This window comes from Physcomitrium patens, chromosome 17 (assembly GCF_059467195.1).
Source record: "Physcomitrium patens ecotype Gransden chromosome 17, ASM5946719v1, whole genome shotgun sequence".
In the NCBI taxonomy this organism is placed as follows: domain Eukaryota; kingdom Viridiplantae; phylum Streptophyta; class Bryopsida; order Funariales; family Funariaceae; genus Physcomitrium; species Physcomitrium patens.
In genome coordinates this window covers 10,163,096-10,180,350 of record NC_143426.1, presented here as the reverse complement: position 1 = coordinate 10,180,350, position 17,255 = coordinate 10,163,096, and the positions used below count along the sequence as shown (strand labels likewise).

Below are 17,255 nucleotides of genomic sequence, written 5' to 3'. Positions count from 1 at the left end.
TACAACCAATTTAAATCTACTAATATGGCTCTTACCATGTTACTTAATAAATTGTATATCAAACATATAAACACAATATTTTCACATGGTAGCTGAACCATAGCGCGATATCATGCTTGCCTAAGGTTGTGGCTTGATTCCTTAAACCAGAAGAGAATATCAAAAGCCATTCATTGCCATTGCAATACTTATTATTTTTCTTGCAACTTGTATCAAATCTTTGTACTGCACTGTCTTACACAAAGCACCTCACTAAACAACCTTAAGTTTGCTCCTAATGCCAAAAACCACCAATGCAACTGCCTTGTTGCAATCGAAATAAGTCTTGTAATAATTTCTACAAAATTAAAAATTAAAAATTGTATCTTCTTGTTCTGGAACGATCTCCATGAAAAGAAAAAAAATCAATAGTATGGCCCTTGTAGCTCCGCCTCGCCACCTCACAGTATCACCACCTTGCAACTCTGGTATTGCGTCACATTATTCTTTGCAACTAGTCTTTGCAATCCTTATGCCTCTCCTATGACCCTCTTGTTCAGCATTGTAATCCTAGCTCAATACACTCCGCCTGGTGACTTCATCATTTTAATTATTTTTTTGTCAATTTATTTCTTTATTCCCAAAATAAACTATTATGTTGTTACTTTATTTAAATAATAGAAAATTCAAAATCAATACACTAAAAATTAAGGGTCGTCATTTGCTAAATGATTTATCACATACCAATTATGAAACAAAGCATTTGGTTTTTACCAACTTGTAATACTGTATAAACATTTTCTTTTCTTTTTTATGATTGCTTTTAAATAATCATATTTTTTTCTTGGAAACTATGATAAATTGATTTTGTGTTGTTTTACAATTGTAAATTTTCTATGAGTCATTGCATACTAAACTAAGACCGATTTTTTCTTATGCACTATGATGAGTCAGATTTTTATTACATTTTTTCAAAAAATAATGGTGATTAATTAATTCAATTTAAGGATTCAGAATTTTTTTAAAAAAATCTATTTGAACTAAATCGGCTTAGGTTCATTATTTTTTTTTATTATTGAATCATTTGTTTATTCATTTATTTCTTTATGTAAATACATATAATATGACTTTATGATCTGTGCTTGTACAAAATAAAAAATAAATAAATAAAAATGTTTTTATAATATGATTTCAACATTACAAATTAAGTATGTTTCATGTAACTGACCAATGGCAAGTTGGTCTTGACCATAACAAGTTAGCCTACATTTACAGCAAGATGGAAACTAATGTGACAAAGCTAACAGGATCCTAAACTATTTACAAGTGTAATTCATATCCAGACTTTGGAAAGCTTGATTATCTCAGAGGTGTACTTGAGCAACAAGGTGCATACTGAAGAAATCTGTGAACCTGGTCTAAAAACAAACAGGAAGTCTGTTTCATGAAAATCGTGTGGGATTTACTTGAGCCCGCACCGATCACAAAATAGTTCGTAACAATTCGATCCAGGTAAGTATAAAGGAATACAATGTGCTCAGACTAAAATTACCAGCAAATTACATGTCTGTTAACATCAAGAAGAGCAAGTATTTGCAGACAAAAATAGTACAAATGTACACTCGTACGCTCTTCCTCAGGAAATACTAGCTCTTCCTGCAGAGGAAACAGTACAAATGGACGTTTTGCAATATCGAAATTCACCTCAAGGATGCATGCCGAAGCAGTTTGAGGATCTCCTTGCTGCCAGTTCATTACCAATACTCATGGCTTCATTGTAAAACAAAAAAGGTACACTAGTAACCAGGAAAGTCTAGTTAAATGATTAACTTGTGAGACAAAAATTATTTGCCAAAACATAACGATCACCATAAGGAGGTTTCTGAAAGTGAAAGAAGTCGCTCCGGATCCTGGTCGTATGAAGTTCGTTAAACAATCAACATGTACACAGAAACTTCTGACGAAAAACTAGACTAAATTGAAATATGCAGTAAACATCGACTTTCAATCTTGATATTTCCCAACATGAGAGTTGAGTATACAATCATGAAAATGAAGACTACATCTACATTACCATCAAACTAGGCCTCCATCAAGAGCACAAATCCGTGCCGGCAACACGTGATGGTATCAATGGCATATTGAAAGATGAAAACTGCTTAATGTTAACAGACATTAAGCGGGTTCCATAGCATAGCATACCGCCACTGGCTTCCCAGATTTTGGCCCACAATTACAAGCTCGGAAGAATCAATGAGCAGTCAACACCTGCACTTTCGGATCCCAGATCTGCTGAAAAAGTAAGCTAAACTACTAGTTCTCGCGATTAATCTATATCGCTGTCTGCACCACCCATAGCCTTAAGGCCTCTTGGTCTCTGCATCGTCAGAGGAATTGTCAGCATCAATCACTACTCTGAATATGATCAGAGCTGAACTTACTCAATGCCGCCTATCGTTCTCAAAGTTAAACAAAGCATAACATAAAATCATGACTCACCTTCTTGATGGTCTTTTTCTCTTTTACTTCATAGCGTTCCCTTGTTATATCACAAAGCCAACCTCCAGGGCTGATGAACTGTAACATGCAGGGAGCAAGTTAGAGGACAGTTCCAAATGGAACCCAAAGTTGACCTAAGAAAAGAACAAACAAATATTGAAACTGTATAGGAAGACTTCACAGTTCGTCCTTGACTAAATACAGAGACAGAAGACACTTACACTTATGGCCTTATCCATAAGCTTCGACCTTTTTTTAGGTCGAACTGGGAGCTTGGTACCCTTAATTGCAAGGAAATCGTCCTCTTTTTCCTTTCGTGATAAAGATACCAGAAACTTAGGCCACTGGAAAAAGTCCATATCTACTTTTTCAACTTCATCCGTCTTGTCTTGGTGCACATTGTCTTCCGTCTTTGCAGTAACTACTGGAAGCGTACCAGCCGGTGAACTGGCAGGGGTTATGGTGACATTTTCGGGACTCACTTGTGGTTGCTCTAATTGCACCTTCGCCGTTCGAGCAGTATAAGCTCCGCTCTCAATGATGTTATTAATATTATTGTTAATGCTCAGTGCTGTACATGTAGTTCCAGTACCCTCAGCATCCCTGTCCAGAAAAAAAAAATAAATAAAAAAAAATAAAAAGAGGACTCAGTCATGAAGAAAGAAAGCCAGTGCACACTCTCTAAAAAGCTTCAAGTCGAGCTTACTTTAGCCGGTCGATGATATAAAGGAATGTATAAGAACACTAAATTTGCGCGAACATTACTATGTAATGCATACCTCTTGCTATCTCCGGTAGCTAGTTCAACTGATGGAGAGGGTTTAAAGACACCGGCTGGCCTTTTAATCTTCACAGTAGGTACCCCTGGACTCTTTTCTACCTTCACGGCTCCCCTACCTGTTCTGGGAGAGGCCTTCAAATCCGTCGCGATGTCCTCTGCGGCAGCTTTGACATCAACTCTATTATTAAATCGCAATCGTTTCCTTTGACCCCATTGTGGTAAGCCAACTCCATCAGAACTCGGCCGTTTTGGAACTTGTACTGTTACCACACTTTTCTGAGTCTGTTCTTCAACACGAATTTGACTGCCTTCAGGAACTTTGTGAGCAAGATCATTACTAGACTTGCCTTGTTGAGAAGAAGTTGTCACCTTCAACCTGTTCCCTTGTATCTTGACTAACACTCGTCTATTCACTAGCTTCAAGCAATCTGCAAGTTTCTCATCACCTGTAGGTTCCTCTTTTCGATTACTTTTAACCGCGCCTCTTCTTGAAACAATGACAGGCGCTCCCTCAGGGCTAGCAACCTGATGCTGTCTGCACGTTAACAAAAGCACCTTCAGTGCGATAGAATAGAAGTCAAGATTGAAAACTGGTATTTTCAAAAATTCATTAGAAGAAAGGTTCCAACTGTTCGCCGACTACAAACTAAGCTGAGTGCTGCAAGACGACACAGAAGCGATTCCTCGCATTTACCGAAAATTGGTACGAGCACCCTAAACAACGCGGAACTACGCGTGCGCTCAAGGAAGAGCTCAAAGCACTTCACACTGCTGACAGAAAAGCTCGGGTCAGGCGGCAGCAAGAGCGACTTTTGTGCACAAACATCTCCAAAAAGATTCGAATTCCAGCTAGCTATGCGAAAACATCTACGGAAATTCATAGTTTGTATTCAAATGCGGCACCCTCAACACCCTTAATCAAGACACAACTTGAGATAGATCTAAGTCGCAGATTCCTTGGGGCATTTCAATGTCTGCCAATTTGGAGTCTTCACGTTTTATAGCGGCCTTCCTTACGAAGAAGAGTTTCGACAAAGGATTTCGAAACGAACACTAAAATAAGAGTCCCGAGCGAAATCTCTCACATGTGCAAGAAATGCGTTCGGAGACCACCACTTCGTAACACAGGCGCACTAGATTCGTATACAAGGATCTTTTCGCACTGAAGACGTGTACAGGTTTCCATTGTAAACAAGATTCCCAACACCTATTTCCAACCAAGATTGCTACGTAGCACTCAAATGTCATTACAAAACGCTCAAGAAAGGACACAACGTCACAAGAGCGTCACTAGGTCATCCACTGCAAACTTCCAGATGTACTACACCTCCTCAGTACCTCCCGAATTCACAGAAACATCAATAGAATCGCACGACCGGTGCGCGAGGAGCCAACCTCATTGTAACTGGCAGTAGTGACGGCTCCCGCAACTCTCTACCCCGATCGCGCCAGGGGAAAGAAGCTTGGGTGAGATAAGTCACAAACGAAATTCCATCTTCTGCTGCATACGCACAAATTCCACACTTTCAATTCCACCTACTTCACCCTCCCTCTCTCCCTCCCCGCCTTACGGAAACTACTAACCACGCCACCTCCTCTTGCCCCACCCATCAACGGGACCTTCCTACTCTTCAAAACATCCTCAGAAGCAGAGCCACTCCATCAATTCTAACCAAGCCCTTCCGTCGTCTTCACCACTACAATATCACTACCAAGCTCATTCTCAAAGAACGCCCTCCATAAACCTCGTCAACAACCCATCTCGCCCCTAAAAGACGCTCCGAAATCAACTCTCAAGCGCGCAACCGCTGGCACTTTCCCTCGAATCCTCCGGTTGTCGTCCTCCGTTGCTGAAATTCAGCAGCCAAACCAATGCACAGCTTCGGGTTTCATCAATGGGGAAGCTCTCGCTGCTGTGGGAAACGCTGTTAGCGCTGCACAGCAGTGGGAATCCAAGCAAGAGACCGACGAGTTCGCCCACGGGATGAAGTGTCGTTCGCCCAGTTGACGAATCGCGTCAACATCTTCGGCCTTTCCTTTTTAGTCCGTAAGCCGCGGCAGCTACAAGCCTCATGTCGCGCTCACGTTCTCTGCCGATGTCCCGAACGACGGCCCTTCACGTGGAGACCCGTCCTTAACTAGATGTGACCCTGCTGCTGCACCCGTCGCGGCTATGTCCAACAACGTATTCGAGTTTTGTTAGGGTTCTAGTGCCAGGACCTGGTCTTCGTCGACATGATATCTACTTTCGCAGCTTTAGGTTGTGCTGGTCCTAATGAGTAAGTTGGTATTCAGGGTTTCCGGATTCGAATCTTTAGGGCTGCACCGTTTCCAGGCCCTGATGCGTTTCACCGTGCTGACGAAACGATCGCATGTTTGAGGTGTGTTTGTCGCTGCGGCGGTTCACCCTAACCGGAGCAACTTGTCGTCAGCTTCGTCTTTGTTTCGAAGGAGTTTCTACCTCGTCTCGCTTTACGCAAGACAAATCCAGAAATTATGTGTATGATTTTGTTTTCAGAACGATGAAATGATTGATGGGAGGTTTGCAATTTGTAATATCAGAATGTGCAGGGATCCAATGGAACTGTAAAACTGAAATTGAATAATGAGGTGACATGGTGATCGAAAGTTTTTTTAGCAAACTGCTTTTCTCCCGTTCGATGTTCGAGGAACTCTCTCGGTGCGGCAATGCGTCAGCATGTAGGGAGGACAATCTGCCTTTGATCAACATATTACCTTACTTAATTCTGATAAAATTCTATCTTGTTCACTACCTCTCATTTAATTAAGAAATTCTGGCATCCTGAGCCTAAATTTTGCTACTCCATGAGGTAAGGTGTAAACTCATCGTGAATGTTGATTTGCTCGTCGCCGTTTATGATTCGAAAGCTGGCGAAAAACTCTCCAGACAAGTTTTCATAATGAGCTATTTACTTGTGGAATATGCGCGTATTTTTAAGTTCAGGTGAGAAGTTCGCCAGGTGTACAGAGCTATGGATTTGCTGCCACTTGCAACGGAAGTTCTGCTCTGGAAGATGGGTAGCTTCCCATCTTTCGCTTCCTAACTTTCGGTTGCGTGGGGATGTGGTGAGTGGTTTGCCAGTGATTTACAAGGATTTGTAAGGCTCTTTGAGTGCTAGGAAGTATGAATTAACGTAATCCTTTGCGCGGCATCAATTGAATCGTAGGGCATATCGCAAATCTAACCAGCTTCAAACTAAACGCAACCGTTGACAGGAAGATGTAGGGTTGCGAAAGCTTCGAACAGAATGTATGGTAGCAAAGTTCTGTAACTCCCGAAAACGTGATTATACAAGGTGGGTTTGCCACATCAATGCGCTGCGCTGCTACCTTGATCAAAGAAGCCACGAATCTGTGCAGCCGAAGCAGAATATGCCGCAGCGATGGTGAAACCTCACAAACACATGAGCTATAAAATTCCGCTACGACACTGTTCCGTGCGACATTCAGTCATGAGAATGGATAACAAACACACCCCTTTTTTTTCCCCTTTCTCTCTCGCTCAATGCTGCTGCAAACATGGAATTGCGAGTAACCATGATGCTTCAGCCGTCGTTAGTAATAAATTGATAGTTCCTCCAGCACAAGCGAAGCTTGCGGTGGTTCATTCTACTAGATTCTCCTTGACAGAATCCAATTAGGGTTTCATCCTCTCCCCTTTCTTTCTCTTTCTTTTTATTTAGTTTCCTTTCCAGAGGCTTGAAGATTTACAGAAATCTTTGCAACTAGTATGTATATAGGGAATTGTTGAATTGACCCAAGCATTTACTAAATCAACCCACCCATCATAACCATCATCAAAAAAATTCTCCTTTTTTTTATGAAAACCATGGAAAAAATGGTTGGATTTGCAACTAATGATGATGAGTGGGTCAATTTAGAACATGTTTGGGTCAATTTAACAATTTTCTTTATAAATATATGTATGTATGTATGTATATTTCACCAAAGCACACTTAAGTTTTTAATTACCTATATAAAATAATTATTAATGGTAAAAAAATAAAAGGTAATAATCAGCAAATTAGAATAAATATCAAAACTTTGTGAAATTTTGATGGAAGTAATTTGTAAACTACTATGATTCTTAATTTGGTAATGTTAATAAGAATATTTAGCCTCAAATTATGCCTTACAGGTTTTATTATTATATATGATTGCACTAAAACAATTGCAACATTGTTATTGTTGGATAAAACCAGGCTTTTTGCTATTCATAGTATAAAATCAAATGCTTTCATAATTTACTTAATTTTTGCTTTGTCTGTTGTGTTTTTTTATATTTAATATTATATTTGAATCATTCTAAGTAAATTTTATTTTTAAAAGGCATTTTTAAAATTGGGTAAAGTAACTCTATCTTTGTTATAGTAAATTACAGTAAACTCACATAGAAATTACAGTAAATTTTTGTGTGGGTTAGTGTTTAGAGTATGTCATTTTCTTAGTTTTGAGGACACTATTTGCATTTGTAACCATGTCTTTGTATAGAAATTTATAATAAAGAATGATTATATTTTTCTTTTAAAACTTTATATTGCAAAATATTTATACTATTTTTTTGAAATTTTATTTGTTTCTATCATTATAAGAATTTATCAAGCTGAAGAATATATATTTAACACCACTACTAATTCAATAATGGATTTTATCAGTTAAATTTATATTACTTTAAGTTTATAAAAGTCATTATTTGATTACTTAAATCTTAAATATATTATAAAAACCTTTATATAAAATAAGTATAATATATATGATTATCATTTTAATTTTACAACATGAATAAGAATATAGTTAATTTCGTTTAATAAAATAATATTGACTTTATGACTATAAAAAAACAAAAATGATGATAATAATAAGAATAATTTATTTCATTACTTACAATCAGTACTATTACTTAAAATAAATTATTTGATACATTTATACAATTTATATCTAATAAAAAATTAAAAAATAAAAAAGTTGGCATAAAAGCAAGCCAAATAGTAAATAATAAAAACTCTCTTTTAATTATATTATTGCGAATTCCAAAAACCCTTATATATTGTACATTTTAGAATTGAACCTAGAATATAAATAATTTTTAATTATTTATTAAAAAATAGAAGACCAAAAACCAAATAGTTATTTTTATGAATTATTACATGTATACCTCCTGAAAAATTATTTAAGTTACTTTAACTTTCAACCTTGGTGCAACATATTATTATTCAAAAATGTTTGAGTTAATATCTGATTTTGCAAAATTTTAGCGGTACATTGTTAAAGAATAAAAATTCAAATATACATTTTTTCTATCAATTAATCCCTACATAATTAATAACTACCAATAATTAATCAAAATTTTGAAATTCGGATCCATTCTTTGGTATGTAATTATAAAAAGAATTGACTTTTAGTAATTAATTGATTTTTATTGAATTTTATTAATTAAAAAAAATAACTACCAAATGTCTTTTACTAGTAGGACTATATGATTATTTGTAATTAGGTAAGGTAAGGATAAGTGGCTACAACAGTGGAAGTGGCTAACTTAAATTGTAGGGCTTTAGTAGAGATGATTTCTATCTTGCCTTCAATGTGCTAATTCCAAGGATTAATAATCTTTGATAATTATTACCCTTTCTAGCAATAAATGATATTAATTAACAAAAATTGTATATATTCTTTAAAAATATGAAAACAATTGATATTAATTAACAAAGATTATATATATATATATATATATATATATATATCTCTATAAACATGAAAATAAATAGTTCAAATATGAATTCATTTTGATCATTGTATAAAATATCATAATTACTACGATATTCACTATTTTTCATTGTTATTCTTTTCAAAAAGTCATCATTAAAATATTACTATAGAAATCATGGCAACAAATTACTATCTATATATAATAAATATGTGATACATGTACATGCTCTAAATTTACACCAATGACACAATCAAATATTTATAAATGTTAAAATGTATATAATTTTCTTAGATGATTTGATGCCATCTCACTATATTGCTCATGTAGTTTAATATAAGTTGCTTGATAAGACAAACATCATATAGAATTACAATAATTAATACTAATTATACAAAATAACATGCATATGATAATATGGTGTACAAAAAATTATTTAGCACTCTTTAAATCTAAATTATTTAAAAAGATGATGAACATAAATAATTATGTATATAATAATTATCAACATTTTTCTACTTTGTATGTATTTTGAATTATATTTTAACAAAGTACACACATAATTAATTACTTTGCTTCCAAATTTTAGATACTTGGTAGAAATCAAGTTGACCACCTCTACAAAAAAAATTGCTTCAATCTAACTAGCGGATTGACAAATATCTAAGAAAACCTCACTAATCCTCAAAATCTTGAATTCCGAAACCATAACCCACAAAAACCTTTATGCTTTTCAATCTAGCCATTCAATTGAATCCAAATTCACAGCACACATCTTGCACAACTACATCCACAAACTCAAAAAATTTCACTCGTAGATCTATTATCAAACTCCTGAAATTGCTCAAAAAGTGAACCCTATTTTATTTTCCAAAAATCAAAGTCACCAAAAATAACATCAACTTTGTAAAGCTCTTATAAAGTCATTATCCACTCAAATCCCCCAAAATTAGTGTCTATAGAAATCTTAGCTAGTCTTTCCTCCAACTTCACTTTCTAATCAACAAAAGAACCCGTAAATTGTTGTTGGGACTTGATTTTGTGTCTTTGGATCTGTTTTCAATCCAGCTTCATAACCAGCCCTCTTTGGATATCAATAACTAGTTAGTTTTTCTAGGTATTTTTTGCTAAAACCAACTCTTTACTTCTTCTTACATATGCCTATATCTTTAATTTTTCTAATCTACCTTATTTTGCCTTAGTTATGGCCCTACAAAGTAAGTAGAAGTCACTTTTTAAAAAAGATAGCATTACTATTAAAAGTTTTATTATCTTTTTATCTTTTATCCATATTTTTTTACTTTATCTTTTAACTTGGCTCTTCTATAATAAAATCTATATTATTATCTTTTACCATATAGTTATGTTAGAACATAATACTAGTTGATTTTTTTAAGAATAGCTTGTGGTAGTCTCAACACAATATTTAGTGTAATCACAACAATTGACCTTGAACTAAATGATAGCTATCAATACACTATCAAAAAATAGTCTAATAATTGCTCTAATACCAATAAAATAGGACCAGTCTATCTTGAGAGTCTATGATTTTCTAGTCTATAGTAGTTATAAACCTCATCACAAAGTAGGACAAATAGATCATAACAAAATTGAACAAAACTAAACAAAATAAGACACAAAAGATAAAATTGTACAAACAAAAATAAAACAAAATAAAATTGAATAGAAAAATACAAAACCAAACTTTACTAAGAGAAAAAAACCAAAATCATATCTGATTAGATGCTCAAAAAGTCCCCGACTAGTCCTATTTATACTTATTCTACCACCTTGGACTTTCTAGAATGTTCCTAGATGATAGACCCCATTTGGATAACTGTTCTAAATTCCTTGTAGAAGGTTCCATAGTAGGCCACACTTAGATAACCATCCTAGGCTCTTTTTAGAATGTTCCACAATAGATCTTACATAGTCCACTTACTTAGTCCCAATTCTAGAAACTTCCATAACTTCTCAAATATAGTTCCAACTATCTATCATTATATGTCAAAAATACAAATATCTTATCTTTATCCTATTATATTGGAGCTAATAATAAGAGATTTTTGGTGGTCTTAAATGGAAAAGATAGTTAAAGACTTTGTACAATCATGTCACATTTATTTAAGATTTAAAACTCTTTGCCATCAACCATATAGACTTCTTTAATCATTATCTATTCTAAAACAAATATAATCTTTTGCTTCTATAGATTTTATTACGGGTCTTCCATTCTAAAGTTCTTATAGTAGATTTTTTTATCAAGATGGCACATTTTATACCATGTATAAAATCTATCATAAGTGAAGAAATAACTAAGCTTTTTCTTCAAAACATCTATCATTATTATGGATTATCCAAAGATATTATATCAAATAGAAAGACTGAAGATTTTAGAATATTATTTTAAAGATTCTAAAGATGGATATAAAACTATCTTTGATTTTTTATCCTAAAATTGATGGAGTGACAAAGCATGTAAACCAAGTTATAGAGTAATATTTAAGATGTATCATCAACTATCAACAAGATGTTTAGACAATTCTTTTGCTATCAACAAAAGTTGCTTATAATAATATGTTACATTTTTCTATGTAAAAAACATCTTTTTTTTATTAATTATAATTATTATTTATATCTTGATGCTTTTGACTTCTCAAAAGTTAATAATCCTATGGCAAAAGAATTAGAAAATTATTTATCTGAGCTACATACAATAATAAATATATAATTAAAAAAAGCTCAAAAATAACAAAAGACCAATACAGATGCCTATTATAAAGAAAACTACCAATTATATGTAAGCAATAAGATATAATTACTTTATTATAATACTAAGAGTAGTTTTTTTTGTCTCAAGTTGGATTACCATAAACTTGGACTATTTTTCATTTGTGAACAAATAAATTCTATTATTTATTGATTACATCTATTAGAATTTATGAAGATTCATCTTATAATCTATGTATCTCTTTTTGAAGAATATGAAATAATAAATAACTTTAAAAAATGACAAATGCTACATCTTTCTATAAAAGTGGATAATAATTAAGAATTCAAGGTGAAAGAAGTTTTAGATTCAAAGTAATGTCAAAGTAGATTGGAATCTTTTGTTCATTAGCATGGATATGATATTAGTGAATACACATGGAAATTAGCAAAAAATCTTACTAATATAGCAAAGAACATTGATGCATTTCATTGACGACATCATTCAAAACTAAGATGAAGAATAATCACTCTTTGCTATAAAAGAAATAAGATCCAAGAAAGATAACATTTTACTTTCTATCTTTATTTGTGGCATTAAAAAGATAGAAAAGCAACAACTAGTAGTTTCAACTCAAGAGTTATCATTTGTTGATTTATAAAATGAGACATTATAATTTTTACAACATTTAAGATGACGTAATTAACATGAAGATCCTCAAGAACAACATGTCTTTCTTCAAATTGATAGCAAGATACAATGTATTTGGTATCATGACCTTGGAAGAGATTCTTGTTGTTTGATGATATTATTAAAGGTAGAAACAATGCTTGATGGTGTTCCAAATATTATATTTGAAAGAAGTTATAAACGCCTTAATAATGATTAAATAATAGGATGGTCTACTTGCCTTTGTATAAGATACTTTCAATAGTTGAGAGGACCTATCAACCATCTTCAAAGAGAATAAATATCAAAATATGAGACAAAAAAAAATTCATTGCATCTTAGATTTCCTCAACATATAATGATTATTTTTTGTCAAACTCTTCTCTAGAAAGAGAAATAAGGTCATAGAAATATATATTTATTTCAATAATTATCTATAGCATTAAGTAGAAGTAAGAAAAATAGATTAATTTCATAATATCTTTTAAAGATTTTTTTTAGAAGTTTCATAGATGTGACTTTGATTTTACACATGTTTACAATTGATTGATTACTTGAAAACTTAGTCAATAAGTTAGCCACATATGATACATATTGATAGCTTATGAAAGAAGCTAATTATATAGTGCACATATAAAAAACTTGCATTGTAAGTTAAAACATATGTTTTGCAAAGTCAGTACATGTTAGAGGCCTTATATAACATTGTCATGTAACTCCAAGTTAGGTAGTATATATGGAGGAAAGGATGAAGCTTTTTTCACTCTTAATAATGCTTTTTTAATCTTTAATCTTATTTTAAGACTTTATAGTCTTCTTGTCTTTGACAATAGCCATTTCAATTCAATATATTACCATCTTTGAGTGACTTTCTAATCTTTTGAAGTGACACAAAAGTATATTGAATTTTTTTTTTGAAATTTATGTCTTTAATAATTACATTGTAATATTACATGTTATCATATTTGGAAATGCATTGAGCATCTGGCTGTGGAACGTGAGATTAAGTTTTACAAGCATTCAAGAACCTTAATATGTTTCACCTTTATAAAAAGAATGTAATTTAAATTTTAATTCAAAAGTACTTAAATCCAATACAAAGTATTCAAAAACTCTCTTCTTAGTAATCTCAACCATACATAAACTCCAATTACTTTATTACTTTCATAATTAGGTCATTTTGAATTTTTTTGCCAAATCTTAATCCTAATCAATAAGCTTTAGTGAGTTGTTGCTCCTAATCTAATCATCTACTTAAAGCAAAATTTTGCATTTAAATGTGATTATAAGTCTTCTATATACTAAAATAGAATTCATCTCAATCCAACTTATAAATAGTAAAAAAACGCCTAAAAACCACATTGATATTACTTAGCCGCCAACTTGAAAGTTCATGCAAATTTTCTAATAGTAATTTTTCCTTCTTCAATTATTAAATTCAACTTAAAATTGATAAATAGCTTGATTTTCAAGTCTTCTAACACCATGCCAAATTTCACCTTGATCCAACTTATAGATCTTCAAATATCATATAAATCCTACCTAGTCCCAAACTGCCAACTTTTGATAGCTTCTTGTACCAAAACTCAGATATCTCTCACTCGCACTATTACATTTTTATAAATTTTCACATAAACTTAGCACATCCAATTAACCAAGAATTGTTAAATTTTAAACTATATATGTGATACCAATTTTACGAACTAGTCGAGAGTGTTAGCCCTAATTGTATTGCATGAATCCCAAGTTGTCAATACAAATCCTAACTTTGAATAACAATTGTTAATTCCAAACAAACTGTGCAAAAATAATCCTTATATCTTTTGAAACAAGCTCTAAGCTAACTCTTGAATTCTAATCTCTAGTCTTCAAATAAAATCCTATTTTGTCCGAGATTGTCATTTTAGTGGCTAGAGGTCTAATTTCAATTCTATCTCACAAATAGTTGACCCTTGAGTATCAATCTAACCTATCTTAGAGGTTTTTTTAGTCCAACCTTATTCTCAATTTAATCTTTGTATCAACCATGTTAATTATTTACCTCTTCTAATATAATTTTATCAATTTATGGTCTTTCTAAGGCAATAAAAGAGTCTCTATAGCCTAGAAGGTAAAATTACTAACCAACCTTTAAGCTATTAACTATTAAGACAAGAAATTAAAACTAAGAGGCTTTTATAAAAGCCATGTTTAAATATCTTGAATTATTATTGAACTAAGATAATTAGATATTAATTAGAATTTTATTTTTGATTATATTTTTACCATATAGTTGTATTACATCACAACATCATATGAATTATGACTTTTGAATCAAAAATAGTATTTTTTCTACAACACATAAGCTTCATTTTATTTAATAGAAATATATATATATATATATATATATATATATAGAGAGAGAGAGAGAGAGAGAGAGAGAGTAGAAAAAAAAAGAGATACAAAAGAAAAAAAAAAAAAAAAAAAAAAAATCATAATTTGATGATCTATCCTTCATTGCAAGCCTATTCTAGATGGATTTTAAGATAAGAAATAAATTATATCACATGTCTTTCTTCAACACCTTATGACATTTTAAGTATCTAATTAATGACAAGTTCTTTATGTTTTACAAATACCATTAATAATGTACTTAAAATATTATATTTTAAGTATTTTAATTACTTACTTTTAGAATAAAGGTACTAAAAAATAGGATTTATATGTTCATAAATCACTTTTCATGATACAACTTCAAAAAATACTTTCAAAGAGTGATATTTGCATATAATAATAAGTGCTATAATAGTAGGTCTAACTAATAGATTGTACACTAGGCTTTTTGCAAAGTATTGTTTGCTTCTTGTAAATCCAAATGCTAATAATGTCTAAAGTACCTTGAAGCAATTCCTTGGCATACAATAACTTTGTTTATAAATGACAAAAGTAAATATTCATACATAAAAAAAACAAATTTTAGCATTTTAGATAATGAATATATCACATTATTATAATTAATTAAGTCCACTAACTCAAAGATAGTTAAAATTATATTATATAACCTACTTATTTATCAACATAAAGTTTTCTATTCATATGTATATAACTTTGATATTAATATATCTAAACATTAAACAAAGCACACAATTATATCCATGATCCACCATTAGCTCTCTTCATATCTAAGTAGTTCTTTAATCTCAAATGTAGTAATAAGATATTTAATAATTTCTAATTAAAATAAAATCAATTAATTTATTATATTGAATAAAACCACCTTATAATTTTACAAAAATTGTCATTTTTCTACAAAGAAAATATTTTGGTGATAATTTGATGCTACTTGTATATTTATTTGAACTTTTTATAATAAAACTTGAATATATAAAGATTGTGTTGGAAGAGCTTGCCACTTCTTTAAGAGAGTTCACCACTTCATTGGAAAATATGGTACAAATTATTGTGACCATGTACAATCTATGATATAAGTTTAGAATATAATTTATATAATTGTGAGTCATTTATGCATATACTATATTTAAAAAATTAGTTTAAATATAAAATTTTGTAATCAAAAAATAAAAATATATTTATATAATCTACTTATTTTATTTTTATAGTATAATTTTTTATTTCCATATAACTATTGTCATTTTATTGGCATATAATTTATTTTTTTAATATATTATGAAAAGAATAATTTGTAATTTTGGAAATCTCATATTTTATAAACTTTGGACTTGGTAAAGATATTAAACATATAATTAAGATCAAAAGTATCAAAAATAAGAGGTAAGTCAATTAAAAATTAAAAATATATAAAAAAAAAAATAATAATAATAATAACCTGAAGGCTATATATCTTTTAATTAAAAAACTTATACAACATAACAAGTCCACTCTTGAATTTTTAGTATGTTAATATGGAAAAACAATCTAAATAAAAAGTTATAAAATTCTACTTATTTCTAAAGCCAACTCAAAATTTAAAATGATCAAATCTTCAATATCTATAAATTTAAATACAATTCAAATAATTTGATGACAAATTAAAATAAATAATCCAAAAATAGATACAAAGACTTTTTTTTTAAACTTTAGAATAATACTTCTAAAATAAAAGTCAAAATCCAAAAGCCAAAGTGAAAGTTTCTATATTTTACAAACTAAAAGAGCAAGTTATTTCATCCAATAGAATTGTTAACATCAAAAATAAGAAGAAAGAGAAAGAAGTAGGTTAATTCAAAATTAAAAAATAAAGAAGTCAAAAAACTAAACACATCTATGTAATCAAAATGGAATATAATTTTTTTTTCTTTTTTTTTTCTGTTTTTTTTACATATTAAAAAAAAGATAATTTTGTAATTTTACAAAAATTCATTATGCCTAAGCTATAGATTTAGTAAATATTTTAATTATACCTTTAAAATTATAATTATAAAATATAAGATAAATCAACTCACAATTTAAAAATAACAAAGAAAAAAATCAAAATAAAATGTATTAAATCAAATGTCTTATAATTAAAAATTAAAAAATAAGTAGAGTATTTTAAGTCCACCATTAAATTTAGAGATATCCAAAATAAGGTGATAGAACTAATCAAAATTTTAAAAATCCTAAATATTTATAAAATCCACTCATATTTTTAAATAATTAAATTTTTAATATCTATAAATCTATTCACTTTTAGAATATTTGGATAACTTATTTAAAATGGAATATCTATCAATGTATTTATCGAAATTTTAAAATTCTAAAAAAAAAGTTATAATAAATATAAAGGTACTTAAGTACAATTTAAAGTTGCTATATCTTGCAAATTAAGAACTTATAGAGCAAGTTATTTGTACCATTGGAATTATAGACAAAAAAAATTATAAAAAAAGATATAAGGAAGAGAAGAGAGAGAA

The 17,255-nt window shown here is 30.8% G+C and overlaps 2 protein-coding genes across 3 annotated transcripts; one reads left to right on the top strand and one right to left on the bottom strand.

The window, feature by feature from the left end:
- Positions 1 to 1,953: 1,953 nt before the first annotated feature.
- LOC112294076 (uncharacterized) lies at positions 1,954 to 5,362 on the bottom strand. Of its 2 annotated transcripts, none has more exons than XM_024544212.3 (5): positions 4,655 to 5,362; positions 3,258 to 3,794; positions 2,700 to 3,081; positions 2,479 to 2,556; positions 1,954 to 2,356 (listed from the first exon to the last, which is right to left on the bottom strand). In XM_024544212.3, the coding sequence occupies exons 1-5, from the start codon at positions 4,657 to 4,659 to the stop codon at positions 2,306 to 2,308; spliced, it is 1,053 nt and encodes a 350-aa protein (XP_024399980.1). In that variant the 5' UTR covers positions 4,660 to 5,362; the 3' UTR covers positions 1,954 to 2,305. The 2 variants fall into 2 exon arrangements, with proteins under 2 accessions (XP_024399980.1, XP_090099855.1); XM_090243729.1 differs by lacking the exon at positions 4,655 to 5,362 and adding an exon at positions 4,345 to 4,550.
- Positions 5,363 to 5,821: 459 nt separating this feature from the next.
- LOC112294077 (uncharacterized) lies at positions 5,822 to 7,134 on the top strand. The gene is made up of 3 exons (XM_024544213.3): positions 5,822 to 5,959; positions 6,225 to 6,346; positions 6,497 to 7,134. Exons 1-3 carry the CDS (start codon positions 5,875 to 5,877, stop codon positions 6,668 to 6,670), a joined length of 381 nt encoding a protein of 126 aa, XP_024399981.1. The 5' UTR covers positions 5,822 to 5,874; the 3' UTR covers positions 6,671 to 7,134.
- The last annotated feature ends 10,121 nt before the right edge of the window (positions 7,135 to 17,255 follow it).

Coding starts and splice junctions, on each gene's coding strand:
- LOC112294076 (XM_090243729.1), bottom strand. CDS start 4,445: ATGGAAACCTGTACACGTCTTCAGTGCGAAAAGATCCTTGTATACGAA. Junction 3,795..4,344: donor CGAACGCATTTCTTGCACAT/GTGAGAGATTTC, acceptor GTTAACGTGCAG/ACAGCATCAGGTTGCTAGCC. Junction 2,557..2,699: donor TTATGGATAAGGCCATAAGT/GTAAGTGTCTTC, acceptor TGCATGTTACAG/TTCATCAGCCCTGGAGGTTG.
- LOC112294077 (XM_024544213.3), top strand. CDS start 5,875: ATGGTGATCGAAAGTTTTTTTAGCAAACTGCTTTTCTCCCGTTCGATG. Junction 5,960..6,224: donor GTGCGGCAATGCGTCAGCAT/GTAGGGAGGACA, acceptor TTTTAAGTTCAG/GTGAGAAGTTCGCCAGGTGT. Junction 6,347..6,496: donor TTCGGTTGCGTGGGGATGTG/GTGAGTGGTTTG, acceptor AACCGTTGACAG/GAAGATGTAGGGTTGCGAAA.